General features: G+C 54.9%; 1 protein-coding gene across 2 annotated transcripts; it reads left to right on the top strand.

The window, feature by feature from the left end:
* Positions 1 to 490: 490 nt before the first annotated feature.
* On the top strand, positions 491 to 13,281 carry LOC121334069 (dual specificity protein phosphatase 22-A-like). Of its 2 annotated transcripts, XM_041400955.1 has the most exons (8): positions 491 to 547; positions 667 to 742; positions 2,045 to 2,078; positions 2,567 to 2,649; positions 5,670 to 5,719; positions 7,727 to 7,801; positions 8,172 to 8,343; positions 11,952 to 13,281. In XM_041400955.1, the coding sequence occupies exons 2-8, from the start codon at positions 722 to 724 to the stop codon at positions 12,135 to 12,137; spliced, it is 621 nt and encodes a 206-aa protein (XP_041256889.1). In that variant the 5' UTR covers positions 491 to 547; positions 667 to 721; the 3' UTR covers positions 12,138 to 13,281. The 2 variants fall into 2 exon arrangements, with proteins under 2 accessions (XP_041256889.1, XP_041256887.1); XM_041400953.1 differs by lacking the exons at positions 491 to 547; positions 667 to 742; positions 2,045 to 2,078 and adding an exon at positions 2,235 to 2,367.
* Positions 13,282 to 14,814: the final 1,533 nt, after the last annotated feature.

The following is a 14,814-nucleotide window of genomic DNA, read 5'->3' as shown; positions in this document are numbered from 1 at the left end:
GACAGGAAGCCATCAGGAAATTGATGTTGTGGTTTAGGAGCTGTGGTGGGCTGTTGCTGGTCCCTTTCCCTTCCACTCAAAAATTTGGGAAGGTTTATAAGGTGGGAATTAAGCAGTGAGCTCCCCTTCCTACAGCTGAAAAATCCCTTCAGTGATAAATCTATCTTGGGTGCTGAGGAGAATGAGGGTGACAATCCCAGCCTGGTGGTGATGGCTGGAATTCCGCTTTTCCCTGCTTTTTGCACAGCTCCTGCCTCTGGCAGCCTGGTGGCACCGACCTGGCTGAGGGACACAGAGGTGCCAGGGGATTGTGCCTGGAAAATCGATTTGTTTTGGAGCAAATGCTGGAATTTCAGTGCTTCTGGGATAAGTGAGTTCCTCCCAGGACTGTCCTTCCAAAAAGCTGTGGAACCCCAGGGAGGCCAGGATAGAAATCTGAGCCTTGCCGTGATCCCAGATCCTTATTTCATCCTCCCCTTCCTGGCACCAGCCACTCTCTGCTCCTTTCCCTCCGGAGCAGCAGCGGGACCTGCTGGAGCAGCCTCAGGTGAGCTGAGTTTGCCAGGGCTCTGCTTGCTCCCCTCCTGGTGTGTTTCCCTTCCTCCTGCCCTGGGAAGGGGTCAGAGCTCACCATCCTCCCTGGGAATTTGGGATGTTTGTTTGCAGGTAGCCTTGGAGGCTGAGAAACCACCCGAATCCTGATCCTGGGGAGAGAAAATCCATGGGGACTGGAATGAGCAAGGTACAGGGGGACAGTGGGATGGTGGCCAGCACATTCTCTTCTTCTGCAGCTCATGGATGCACTTCCCAGGTCCCTAAATACAGCCATCTGCACCTTCCCCTTTCCCACAGCCCTTTGGAATTCCGAGCACTTCAAGAGAATTAGGAAAACAAACACGGATTTAAATCCAAGCTTTATATCCGTGGTGAAGAGCTCGGTGTCTGCAGGTGTCAGAAAAGTGACAGCTGGCATTAAGTGCTCATCCCTGGGGTGGTAAAACCTTGGCATTTTCATCCTCAGGGATAACAGGGGTCCCTGCAGGGAAATTCCCCCCTTCCCACCCTCGGGGTGTGCCCCAGCAATGGGGGAAATGTGGTTTCAGTGCTGCTCTTTCCTCCGGGGCTGGAGGAGGGGATCAATTTCTGTTGGTGTCCTTAAATAACCACTTGGAATGTGAGTCCTCCAGTTTAAAATTAGACTCTAGGACAACAACAGAGAGATGAGATCAGGGCAAACTCCCTCTGCATGGCTCTGATGTGGATTCACCCCCTGTGAACTCAGCCTGACGGGCACAGTGCTTTTTACAACCCCCCGTGCCACCAAACCCTTTTGGGGAGCCCAGGCTGTTGTTGCCCAGGGCTGGATTGGTGCAGACCCTTTTGTAGGATCCAGTTTTGCACTCCATAAGATGCAGGGCTCTGCATTTCCCTTCACAGTTCATGCTGTGCTGAATCCAGGTGTTTGCACCCAGGAATGGGCTGGGGTTCAGCTGGATGTGACCCCGTGCTGTTGAAAACCCTAAAACTCCTCAAACCAGGGCTCTTCTGCCAGATGGGCACAGCAAGTCCAGCTGATGATCAGCTCTGTCTTTCTGTGCCTCTGGAAATGCTCTGGCAGGTTCTCACACCCCTTAAACACCCTCAGCTGTCCCTTTTCTCCTTCATAACCCTGCAGCAGCAAGTTGGAGACCAAATTTGCAGCCTTGACATCTCTTAACTGCAATAAATATAAATCCTGCTATAAATAGCATCCATCCATCCATCCCCAGCTGGCAGATGCAACCTTTGAAACTCCAGAGGATCACATCCAAACTCCTCCCATTTCTGTGCTGAGCTGTTCCTGAGCTCTGCTCTCCTGAGGGGTTGGGCTCAGCCTTTCCTGGCTGTTTATGAAGATGATCCATGGATTTGGGTGCTTGGTTTGGCATGGCCTGGGGAGTTTGGTGCCAGGTGTCCTGGTCCTGCTGGAGCTCATTCCCACCACATCAGATGTACCTTGTTCCTGGTGCCATCTGAATTCTCTCTCCTTTTTGTCACCTCCCAGATTGTCACCGGCCTCTACCTGGGGAATATTCATGGTGAGTGTCTTTCCTGCCCCTCCGTGGTGCTGTGGGATCCTTGGGCAGCTGGCAGGGCTGGAGGATTCCTCTCCTTGGCAACTCCATGTGCCCCCAACTGGGAATCTCAGCATCTCCCAGAGCTGGCCCAAATCCCCTTCCCAATTTCCAGTGATCCCAGTCCAGCCCAGGAAAGGGATGTCCACTGGGAGCTGTGCTCACCAGCCAAGCTGGAACCCCAGGAAATTCACAGCACATCTGGAAACCTCCCCACCAGCAAGGACACAACAGCCTTGTCTGAGTTCTCAGGGTAATTTCTGATGTTGGGATGGCTGTAGGAACCTGCTGAGCACCCAGGGCATCCCAGGGGGGTTTTGCCTGGAAGGAGGTGTCCAATCTCCTCCCTGCACCGTGTGGGATGAGAGGCTGGGTGGAATGGGAGTCAGAGGGAGGGGGTGGCCAGGGGGTCCCAGCAGGGCAGGTAATTCCCACGTGGCTCCCATTTCCAGACTCTGAGGACCATGAGAACCTGCTGAGCAAGGGGGTGACCCACATCCTGTCCGTGCACAACCGCGCCAAGCCCGTGCTGGAGGTGTGTGCCTGGCTGGGGGGGCTGGGGACCACCCGGGGCAGCAGGACCAGGGAGGGGACACCCAGGAGCTTCTCCTGGCCTGGGGAGAAGCAATGCTGGATTTGCACCGATTTACACAGATTTGCACCGATTTGCACCGATTTACACCGATTTGCACCAGTTGGCACCAGGCGATGCTGCCCAGAGGGGCTCTGTGATGGATTTGGGGAGGGGGCAGCGGGGTGTTCGGGTGGTTTTTGGGGGGCAGGCGGGACCCGCAGCGCTGCCGGGGGGTCCCCACGAGAGGGCGGCGGCGCCCCGCGAATGGAGCCCCGGCGGGGAGGGGACACGGCGGGACCGCAACCGGAGCTGGCACCGCCTGCTCGGTGTCCCCGCTGCCCCGGCCTCGCTGATCCCCGGAGCGCTGCGGGACCCTGGCTGGGGAAACTGAGGCAGGAGGGAGCTGCCCCTGGGGTGGCGGCAGAGGGGTGCGACAGGTCGCTGGGGCACAAATCCTGCCCGGATGGACCAAGCTGCAGGTTCAGCTCCTGGGATGTGCCAGGAGCGAGGGGCACGGCCGTGGGGTGCTGGGACCTGCTGGGGGACAGGGACACCTTCCACCATCCCTGGCTGCTCCAAGCCCCAATGTCCAGCCTGGCCTTGGGCACTGCCAGGATCCAGGGGCAGCCACAGCTGCTCTGGGCACCGCCCCCCCCTCACAGGGAACAATTCCTAATTCCCAATATCCCATCCAGCCCTGCCCTCTGGCAGTGGAAGCCATTCCCTGTGTCCTGTCCCTCCATCCCTTGTCCCCAGTCTCTCTCCAGCTCTCCTGGATCCCCTTCAGGCCCTGGCAGGGCTCTGAGCTCTCCCTGGACCCTTCTCCTCTCCAGGTGAGCACCCCCAGCTCTCCCAGCCTGGCTCCAGAGCGGAGTTTTCCCAGCTTTTGGAGCATTTCCCCAGCTCCTCTGGACTCTCTCCAGCGGCTCCACGTCCTCCCGGTGCTGGGGGTGCTTCACCCCAATGTTGAGGTGCTGCAGAAAGGGAATGTGACCACCAGGACCCCTCATCCTTTTGGGGCCACCATGGGGGGGAACTCCAATAAAACTCCAGCTGGGGCTGCTGAGGCGCTGAGAACGGGGAGTGGGACAGAGCCCCAGGGAAGGACAGAGCCCCAGGGAAGGACAGAGACCCAGGGAAGGACAGAGCCACAGGGAGGGACAGACGGGCTGGGGCTGGGGCCGGGGCAGCAGCCGGGGCTGGGCCAGACGGGGAGCAAAGCGCACGGAGCGCCTACAACACCGAGCAAAGCTCACGGAGCGCCTACAACGCGGAGCAAAGTGCTCAGAGCACTGACACCACACAGCAAAGCACACACAGCACTTACACCATGGAGCAAAGTGTGCGCAGCACTTACACCATGGAACAAAGCGCACGCAGCGCTTACACCACGGAGCAAGGTGCTCAGAGCACTTACGCCACGGAGCAAAGTGCTCAGAGCACTTACACCATGGAGCAAAGTGTGCGCAGCACTTACACCATGGAACAAAGCACATGGAGCGCTTACACCACGGAGCAAAGCACACACAGCACTTACACCGTGAAGCAAAGCTCTCAGAATGCTTACACCATGGAGCAAAGCTCTCAGAGCATTTACACCATGGAGCAAAGCACACACAGCACTTACACCACGGAGCAAAGCACTCAGAATGCTTACACCACGGAGCAAAGTGCTCAGAGCACTTACACCATGGAGCAAAGCGCACGCAGCGCTTACACCACGGAGCACAGCCCGCAGAGGGGAAGCGGAAGGGCCCGGGGGGTTTTGCAATGTGTCAATCACGGCCCCAGCGGTGACCGCAAACCCCAGCGCCGCTGCCGTGGTGGCCCCGGGATGGGGACACCCGGCCCCGTGAGGAGCTGCTGGGCTCATCCTGGGCTGGGGGGTGGGTCAGGCTTTGGGGAGGGTCGGGGTCATTTTGGCTTCTTCATGGTGGGTTTGGTAACTCCAGCGTGGGAGATTTTGGGATGGCACCAGGCATGGAGCTGTGGGTGAGGTGATGCATGGAAAGCCTGTGGGTCATCCCAGCACAGAATTATCCCTGTGCCCATCCTGAACAGAATTATCCCTGTGCCATTCCTGAACAGAATTCTCCCTGTTCCCATCCTGGCACAGAATTATCCCTGTGCTCATCCTGCACAGAATTCTCCCTGTTCCCATCCTGGCACAGAATTATCCCTGTGACCATCCTGCACAGAATTATCCCTGTGCCCACCCTGAACAGAATTATCCCTGTGCCATTCCTGAACAGAATTATCCCTGTGACCATCCTGAACAGAATTATCCCTGTGCCATTCCTGAACAGAATTATCCCTGTGACCAACAGAATTCTCCCTGTACCCATCCTGCTCTGCCCTTCCTTCCTTCACTAATCCACTTTTCCCAGCCTCCTGGGCTGGAGGGTGCTCCAGAGGGTTGGGCTGCCTGAGCCGGGAGGGACCTGATGGAGATGGGGCAATCCCTGGTGCTCTGGCTGCAGCATTTCCACCCTGTTTTGCTGAGAAAGGATTTAAAAAAAAACCCCAACCCCCAGATAAAAAGGATCTAAATTTAGCACCAAACAGGGAGGATCGAGGAAGCGATGTTTTAAGGAGAGGAAAGTAATCTGACCTAGGCCAGCAGGCAGGAGATGATTTATGGGGTATTAAAAGGACGGGGAGGAAATAACTCATTGATGAGAGTGGCTTTGTCAGTGCACGTCTTCCTGGTGGAGTTTGGGGCTCCCTGGCTCTGTTTTGGGGGGGGCTCCTGAATATTTTAGTTGTCCCCACAGCCTGGTCTGTCCTGTGGGATTGAGAGGAAATCAGTGGGGTGGGATGGATGCGCTCATCCATCGCAGCGGAGCAAACCCCAAAGTGGTTTTTGGCTTTTGTCTCCCCTCAAGGTCAACTGAGGAAAAAAAAAAAAAAAAAAAAAGAGAGAAATAAAGGATTTTGTGATTCTTGGAGGTATTTTGTGACTGTTTTATTTTGTATTGCAGGACATGACCTATCTGTGTATCTCGGCCTCGGATTCATCCAGTCAGAACCTGTAAGTGATTTCCCATCCTTTTTCCTGTTGGCAGCTGTTGGTCAATAAAAGCACAGGTTCTGCGGGATGAAGGTTTAGTCTATTCATGTTGTGAAATTTCACATAATCCCTGAGCTTCCCAGAAGCTGGGGTTCATTTTTGTGTGGTAAATAACATTTTAGGGCTTAAAATCTATTTTTAATGTGTGTTTGCAGTCAGGAAATGTGATTTTTTTGGTCAAGTTTCAGAGTTATTCCACTGGCAGGATTGAAAATTGGAGTGTTAGAAAGATGATTTGTGTCAGTCTTCAAGGCTTTTATTTTTTAAGAGAAATTTATTAAAATATAATTTTTTTGCCATATAAAGCACTGATGCTCGTAACTCTTGGAATGCTGTTTTGGAGATGAAGCTGCTGAGAGGAGCTGGGAGGAATTCCCAGGATTTTGTGGGATGCTGCTGCTTTGGGTGATGAGCACCCATAAATCATCAATTTACACCAGCAAATTGGCAAATCAGTGGGATTTTTCCCTCCAATCAAACCCTAAAAATCATCAAAAATTAATTTCCAAGTCCCTGCCTGTGGAGCTGCTGGTTTTTCCAGCATCCTTGGGAGCAGCCTTGCCCAGGGGTGGAATCCTGCTTGCTCATGCTCTGGCTGAGCGGAAAGAGAAGCTTTACAAGAAAAGCCTGCCTCAGCAAGAACTGGGATTTTTGGTTGTTATTTTTTGCCCCTTCGCTCATTTCTTTGCGCTTGTGGCGTGTCTACGAAAGGGGAAAAAAAAAAAAAAAAAAAAAGGGAAAAAAAAAAAAGAAGATAAGGCTGCCTGCAGGAAGGAAGAGTTATTCAAGAAACTATTTTCTGCTTGTCAGTTTATGCCTTGGATTTCACAATCCTGGTGAACTTTGTGTCCTGCTTGTGATTTTGGAGCTTAGTGCTAATTCCACTCCCCGATCCCACGCTTGGAGGCTGGAAAAGCACAGGCAGAGCTTTCCCTGTGGGGAAAACACCCGTGGGTGAGGATGGATGGGGAGCCAAATTCCTTTGGGAGGTTGGGACAGGGATGCAGGCTGGAGGCACGAGCATCGTGTCCTTGCAAGCAGAGAACATTCCTGCTGGTCCTGCCGAGGGGCTGAAGGGCAGGACTGGGATCTGCAGAGTTTGGAGCTGTGTGGGCAGCACCTGCAGGCCCTGGGGGGATGTTGTGTGCTCTGTGAAGATCAGCAGGACAAGCAGGGAAATCCCCTGGGACCAGCTTTGGATGCCTTGGGAAGGCTGAGCTAGAGCAGGGGCAGGGAAAATCCTCCCAAATGGTGATGCTCCATTTGCTGGAGGATCCTTGGATTGACATCTCCTTCCAGGAATGAGAGGCTCAGTATTTTTAGCCTGCTCACGTGATGTCAGACACTCTCGTCTCTCCTCCTATTCCTGGGAAGCAGAACTCCCTGCAATTCCTGAATAAATTCATCTTTGGCTCCTCTGACAGCGCCGAGCCCAGCGCTTCAGGGCAGGGTGAAGAACAAACACCCTTCTCCATGGGCCAGGAGGAGCTTCTGGAGAGTTCCCAGAGGGAGAACAGCTCCCTTGGCAGTGGGAATGACTGCGGGAGGTCAAGCCTTGGCTTCTGAGAAATCAGGAAGGCAGCGTGGGCTCACGCCCACCCCGTCACGCGGAGCGGAGGAAGTCCGGCGCCGCAGCAGAGGTTATATAAAATTTGGATCATTTATCCTTGGTGCCCAGCTAGAGAAGGAATTGTTTTGTGTCCCTGCTCTGTGCACAGAGCTCACCATCCCCTGATATGAAGCTCAAACCCACACACTAAAGCAGCACAGAATGTGAAAAGTATGAAACCTAAACCTGAGGCATCACCTTCCCCTGGCAGAGGAAGGATCTCTGCTCCCTCCCCACGCTGGTGGCCCCGGGGTGGTGAAAAACCCTTGGGAGTGACAGTGCTGGTGTGTGCAGGGTGTCCTGGTGCCCTGCAGGGACAGCCAGCCCTTCCCTCCTCACTGCTGCCTCTCTCCCTGCAGGCTGCAGCATTTTAAGGAGTGCATCCAGTTCATCCACGAGTGCCGGCTTGGAGGGGGAGGCTGCCTGGTGCACTGGTGAGAGCTGCTGGGACCCCTCACACCCACCCTGGGAGCTGGGGACAATGCCTTGGGAAGGCTGAGCTAGAGATAAACCCTGAGGCATCAGGCATGGACCCCAAAAAGTGTCCTTGGTGTTGAACACCCCTGGGGAGGGGAGGAAGGCGAGGAGGAGGAGGAGGAGGCACAGAACAGAAAGGGATGTGTGCTCCCTGCACTGACCACCTGAGCATCCAAGACGTGGGACGGGCTTGAGGAGGGGACAGCGAGGTGACAACAGCACTGAGGGTGTGAGAGGGCTCCTCATCCCCTTCAGCCCACGAGGGGCTCTGCATCCCAGGGTGATTCCTGCGGGATCCCCTCCCTGACTGGCCCCTCGGCCGCCCAGCCTGGCCGGGGTGTCCCGCAGCAGCACGGTGCTGGTGGCATACCTGATGACAGTGACAGAGCTGGGCTGGCAGAGCTGCCTGGCTGCCACCAGGGCCGTGCGTTCCTACGCCAGCCCCAACCCCGGCTTCCAGCAGCAGCTGCAGGAGTACGAGAGCACGCTGCTCCACGAGGTAAGCCCTCCTTGCGTGCATTTTTGGGGGGTTTGCAACCAGGCACGGCTCCTTTGCATGCAGCTGTTTGCTCCAGCTGGATTTGGGAATGTCATTTATCACCTGAGGATTTGGGGGTTTGTATGCAAAACCAAAAAGAAATTAAAAAAAAAAAAAAAAAAAGAATTGCCTTGATGTTGTGTGAGTGCAATTTAAAAAACTCTTAAAAACCCTAAACTTGTTTTCTGGAGTTGGGATGCAGCGGGAAGGATGGGAGAGCAGTTTGTCCCTTGGGAACCTCAGGAAGGAGCTGGGCCAGTTCCCGGGAATGCAGCGCCGAGAGGGGGAGTGCAGCGGGAGGAAGGCTCTGGTGAGGGTCTGCCAGGGCTCCCTCTGCCAGCAAGTGCCCTGCTCCCAGGAGGGAGGAAGGCTCTGGTGAGGATGTCTGGGCACGCTGGGGTCTGCCAGGGCTCACTCTGCCAGCAAGTGCCCTGCTCCCAGGGGCAGGTGGCAGGCAGGAGTGGAGAAACCTCCTATTTCCTCCCCAAAACGAGGTGGGGCAGCAGGTCTGGGAGAGCAGGAGCTGAGGCTGGCTGGGTGCAGGGGAGGGAGGATGGAGCAGAGCCCAGCTGCATTCCAGGGAGAGCACTTAGTGCAGAGGTTAGAGCTGCACTTTTGACCTGGAAAGCCTTCGAAAGCGGAGGGACAGGCCTTGAAAGGCAAAGGGAAAGACCTTAAAAAGCAAAGGGAAAAAAACCCTTAAAAGCCAAGGAAAAGGCTTTTAAAAGCACAGCTCCCACCTGGCTCTCCAGCTGCCTCCCACTCTGGACTCTGCTCCTTCCCCCATCCCTGGGGTCCCAAACTTCCCATGGGACACAGACACCTCTGCAAGGAAAGGGAGACGCTGGAAAAGATGTGTGCAAGGGATGTCGAAGCTCCTGTCACCCCTGAGCCCGGAGCCACCCCTGGAGGCAGAGGGCACTGCAGCCACCGTGGCAAACAGGGGTCCCTGTGCTCCCCCTGAGCCCTTGGGGGGATTCCTGTGCTGGCAGGAGGGAGCAGGGACAGCCCGTGACACTGTCCCCAAGGCCAGCACTGTCCCCAAGGCCAAGTTCCTTTCCCCGGTGCTGTCACACAGGGATGTGGCCCTGCCCCATTAGCACCAGCTGGCAGGAACGCCCCTGCAGGAGGGTGGAAAATGTTCCTGGGGATTACAAAACACCCGCGGGGCTGGAGATTCCCTGGGGGCTTCCCCTGGCTGGGCCAGCTCTCCCCAGCCCTTCCCGCAGACCCTGGTGTGGGCTTTGCTGTGCCCTCTCTCCCTCCATCCCAGTAATTCCTCCAGCTCCCAAAATCCCTTCCCACAAACCCTGGTGTAAGCTTTGCTGTGCCCTCCCTCCATCCCAGTTATTCCTCCTGCTCCCAAAAATCCACCCTGGGCTCAATGGACACCGCAATTTCCTCCTTTTCCCTTCAAATCTGCTTTTTCCATCAGCTCACGGTTCTGCCAGTGGCTTTGCAACCCTTTCCCTGAAACAGCCAAGGCACAGCTGGGGGTGGAGGTGCTGGGATGTGTTTTCCTGTCCGTGGGATTTAGCAAGAGCTGCCTTTTCCTTGAAACTCCCACCCGTGTTCCCTGTGATGTCAGCCCTGGGCAGGGAATGGCTCTCGTGGGTGGGAAACCTCAATCCTTGCTGGTTCAAACCTCTGAGGAACAGCTTGGACCTCCTGGGGCTGTGGTGCCTCGGTTTCCTTCACCTCAGGGAGCTCAGATGGGAGGAAGGGATGGGGAAGATGCTCCAGCCTCGTGCAGCTGTGGTTTCAAGCTGGCAAATGGGGCTTCTCTGGGCGGGAGGGATGAAGAAGGAAGGAAAGGACCAAGAGCAGCAGCAGGATGATGGGTAGGGTTAGAAAAGGAAGCCAGTGTGGATGTCACAGAGGGCACAGATGGGCATTCTGGTGACAGACCTGTCCCCCGTGGTGCTGGCACAGCGTGGCCAGGCTGCCTTTTCCCCCAGATGGGCTGGGTGCTGGCCTGGGAGAGAGGAGGAAGAGGAGGAGGAGGAGGAGGAGGAGGAGGAGGGCAGTGGCTTGGTGCTGAGCACTGCAGGAAATGGGCTGGAACCACTTCTTGCTCTGGCTTTAAGAGGAAATGCCTGGCACCTTCCCCCATCTCCCTCCCACTCGCTCCCTCCTCCCTGGAGGGTGGGAGGCAGCCCCCAGCCTGGCTGTGAGCCCTGCTGGGTGCCAGGCAGCCCTTCCCACGGAGCTCCAAACCTCTGGATGGTTGGCACAGAGGGGATGTGCCCCCCATGAGATCCTGGCATGGATCTTGCCCCAAATCCTGCCCCAAACCCTCTGGTCTCACTTCCCAGGGAGTGTTTTCTCTCAAGGAACACAGGTCTGGCTCTCAGGGCCACCCGGGGCAGGGATGTCCCTGCTTGCAGGTGGCAATTGTGTGACAGCCCTGGTGAGTCCTGCTGTGGGAGGGAGTGGATTTGGGAAATCCAGACATTCCCAGTGGAAATCCCCCCCCGCCCCAGCTGATTTTCCCTGGCTGCAGGAGAGGGGGATACCACCAGGGTCACTCTAAAACTTTTTTTTTCCCTTGTGGCTGGTGCAGTGCTGAGCTGCCAGTCCTGCTGCCCTGCCTCCCAACCTTTTTCTGGGAACTTGGTGGCTCCTGCCCATTGAGGATCCCAAATCCACAGCGAGGGCACCTCACCCTGGGGGTGCCAAGGCTGGGCAGCTCACGGCAGCTGCTTCCCTCTCCCCCTGGCTCCCCTGGCTGCATCCCATCCCTGTCCCCATCCTAGGGCTCCAATGCTCGGTCCCTCTCTGCACCCTTTGCACCCACAGGCTCCCTCCATCCTTTCCTCGAGGTGTTTGGTGTTGCTGGGTGTGCTCCTACCACTAATTCCTTGCTGGAGCAGCTGGATCTCTCCTCAGGGAGATGGCAGAGCCCCAGTGAGCCCTGGAGCTGTGAATCCTGGCAGAGCTGCCCCTTCCTGCCCACGCTCCTGCGTGCTGCAGTGTGGGGCTGTCTGGCTGTTTCCTCATCCCAGCACTAACGGGAACAGTTTCTCTGGATCATCCCCAGGCCTCAGCCTGCTGCCAGCTGGCCCCTGGCCACCAGGATGCTCCTGCCTCTGGAATAATCAGGATCAGTGGGGTGAGAGGCTCTCCACAACCTCCCGAGGTGCTCTGACATCAAACCTGCCCCACCTTGCAAGGACCAACTCGGCCCTGCTGCCTGTGGAAAAAAAAAAAAACAACCAAAAAACCTTTGGGAAGCATTCCTTACGGGAATTCAGGCACACGAGGAAGCAGCAGCTTCTTGGCAAGGAGGAATAAATAAAGCTGCTGTCCCAGCTGCAGGCAGTGTGGGAAGCTGAGGGTGCTGCCAGCTCTGTGCTGGGGATGTGGGGATCCCCTGCCTCTCTGGGGTGCTGGGGGTGAGCTCCTGTGGGACTGGCACCTTCCTGCGTGCTGGCTGTGCTGGGCATGCAGCAGGGATGGCTTTGCTCGCTGCTTTCCCCCGGATCTACCGCAGCCCTGCTCTGTTTCTGCGCTCTCTCAGCTTTTCAGGTCACCCTGACAACATCTCCTGCCTTTTTTTTTCCTGCCAGTACCGCGCCTGGATCCTCCGGGAATACGGCAGGAACCCCTTCCAGGACCAGGAGGAGCTGCAGCGCCTGCTGGAGCAGCAGCAGGGCAGCAGGGATTGCTCCTGGCCCCGCTCCCCGGCTCCCTCCTTGTCCCCTCCCTGCCGCACCGCTGGCACCGCCGCTGGCAGCAGATGCACGAGCAGATAACCAGCCAGGCTGTCCCCGGGCTTGGAAAACTCAGTTTTCCCTTTGCCAAGCACCTCCAGGGATTCGTGGCTAGGGCACAAAGCTGCCAGCACCAGCCTGGGCTCCAGGGGGGACAGGAGCCACAGATCCCCCTGGCAGCTGCCAGCTCCAGGGAAAGGGTGGCAGTGCCCTGCTCTGTCCCATGCCCCATTCCCAATGGATCACAGCCCCCTCTCCACCCTCAGAGCAGCAGCCAGCCCCGTCCCTCTCTCCTCATGACAATATCTGGGCTGGCAGGGCACGGGAAAGGTGGTGCAGGCCTTGGGAATGAATCCAAGGTGGGAGGAGATGGAGAGGGGCCACCTTGTCCTCTGCTTCCCTGAGGAAGGAGGAGTGAATCCTGGGATGTGGGGGTGCTCTGAGCCTCGGCTGGCAGCCAGTGGGGTGGGGAGGGGGGCTGGAGGTGTTTTGGGGCTGCCCCTCGCTGTGCATGTCCCTGGCAGGTGAATATCAGCCTCAGGGATAAGGGGAAAGGTAAACCCAAATTTACCTTTTATCTGGAATTTTCCTTATCCCAACTCCAGGGATAATGGGAAAAGTAAACCCAGATTTACCTTTTATCTGGGGTTTTCCTTATCCCAGCCCCAGGGAGGGGGGAAATCCAGCAGTGCCTCTCCTACTGCCTCCATCCCTGGAGCCAGAGTGGGTTTGGGATTTCCCTGAGCCCCATCTGAATGTCCCTGCTTGCCAAAGAAACCAAAAGCTTGGTTGGATTCACTTAACCCATGGACCAACTTAACACTGTCCTTCTCCAAAAGCCTTTTTAATACCTAAACCCTGTGCCCGTGTCCAGTTTTTCATCCCAAGCTCGGATTGTGCTTTTCCAGAGCTTTCTTTGGCAGGAATCCCCCTTACAAGGGGGGTCCCATCCCATGGATTCAGCCCTTCCACTTGGAAACCTTCAACCCTTCCGTGCCATCTCGGCCTTTTACTATAATTACCCTGTTTGTCCTCTCAAAAAAATGTCTTTTCTGCAATTCCTTCTAAGAAAAACGGGATTCAAAACATTTCTAGGAATTGTCTTGATGAAGATTTTTGGGTACTCATCGTGTGACAGCACCAGGGGTGACTCACTCAGCTCCTAATAAAGAAAAAAGTGATTAAATCCTGAGGGTGGCTGGAATTGATTTGTGGTGTTCCTGGTGGGAATACAGAGATGGACTGAAATGACCACCCTGCTTCCCATTTTCCTGGTGAGAACCACCAGCAAAATGAAAAGTTTTAAATATTCTGCTTATAGCCATGATGTATAGAATTCCAGGGGAAAAAAATGTGTTTTTTCCTCATTTATTTAGGTGGAGAAAAGGATCCCTGTGGCTGGTATTCCACATGGGAGTAATGGGAAAGCAATGAATGAGGTGGAGGCTGTTGATGGAGTGGGCTGAAGGGAGGCTGAGCAATCAGCTCAGGGATCAATATTGGATTTAAAGCCTCTGTTTTCATTTTAGGAAGCAGAAAAATGGAACTTGCAGGCAGGAAGAGAAAGGAGAAGAAAGTGGGAGTTAATAGGAAGTCGTTGGAGATGGGTGATAAGCAGAGATTAGATGTGCAGGAGGTGTGATAAGCTCCACAGCCCGGGGTTCAAACATTCCCAGGGAACCACAGCACCACAGAAAAAGCTGGGAAAATCCCCCAGATTTGGGGAATCACAGCAGCACCCTCCGTGCCTGACATCACCGCCACAACCATGCCCCAAAAACCTCCTCCTAACCCAAATTTCCCTGGATTTGAGAGCTATCAAATATCTATTTTTTTATGTGAATATATCTATTTTTTCCACTCTGTCCTCCATCAGTGGGACCTGAGGTGGATTCAGGAATTCTGGGAGCTGGGAGGCAAACCCTGGACAGGTAAAACTGGGCTGATTTCCACTTTTTGCCTGAAACCCTATTTTAATGGGGTTAATTTTTTATCCTCCCCACAGGGACCCTCTTCACCCCAGGGAATTTGGTTTTACCTTTCCATCTTTACCTTTCTCTTTCCTATGAAGCTGCAGAGCCAAAATGAAGGTGGGAATGATGAAGTGGCCTCTCCCCATTGGAAATTCACAATGAATTTCCAGGTTTTTGGTCTCCAGAGAGGATGGAGTTTGGTTGTGTGCAGACCCTCCAAAACACCACATTTTCCCAAGAATTTTAACAAAACAAAGAGGTTTTTACAGGAGGGTCTCTATCTAGCAGGAGGATGCAAAACCCCTGCAAAGCTTAAAATTGTATTTTTTGGTCAAAAAAAAAAAAAAAGAAAAAAAGAAAAAAGAAAATGAATCCTCCTGACTGTCTGATTGCAGAAGATGGGTTTTGGCTCGCCCCAAATCTCCTGGGGGGGATCCAAAGAGGATCAGTGGGGTGTTTAAAAACAAGGGCCACACAGCCATCCTTTATTAGAAATGACAGGAAAGGTTGTGCACCTCAGAGCGTTATTTTTATTAAACCATCTGTCCAGCTCTATACATTTCCCATTTCTCTGTATTACCCACGTGGGAGTAATTATGGTTTTCTTCCAAGAAATGTGTGTGTAATCTGGTAATCCCAAAAAAAAAACCCCTCTGAAGTCAGGCTGCAGATGGTCCTTTATGCTCTGGTGGGTCTGGCTGGGTTTGGTCGGGATGGGGCACGGTCAGGACACCAAATCCAGACTG

This window comes from Onychostruthus taczanowskii, unplaced genomic scaffold, assembly GCF_017590055.1.
Source record: "Onychostruthus taczanowskii isolate IOZ18803 unplaced genomic scaffold, ASM1759005v1 scaffold18, whole genome shotgun sequence".
NCBI classification, from domain to species: domain Eukaryota; kingdom Metazoa; phylum Chordata; class Aves; order Passeriformes; family Passeridae; genus Onychostruthus; species Onychostruthus taczanowskii.
Note: the sequence above shows the minus strand (reverse complement) of the source record. Positions and strands in the feature narration are given on the sequence as shown.

What these genes read in the sequence shown, in the direction of transcription:
- LOC121334069 (XM_041400953.1), top strand. Translation starts at nt 2,256, where the DNA reads ATGTCCACTGGGAGCTGTGCTCACCAGCCAAGCTGGAACCCCAGGAAA. An exon ending in GATTCATCCAGTCAGAACCT is followed by an intron (nt 5,720 to 7,726) that starts GTAAGTGATTTC and finishes CTCTCCCTGCAG; the next exon opens with GCTGCAGCATTTTAAGGAGT. An exon ending in AGAGCACGCTGCTCCACGAG is followed by an intron (nt 8,344 to 11,951) that starts GTAAGCCCTCCT and finishes TTTTCCTGCCAG; the next exon opens with TACCGCGCCTGGATCCTCCG.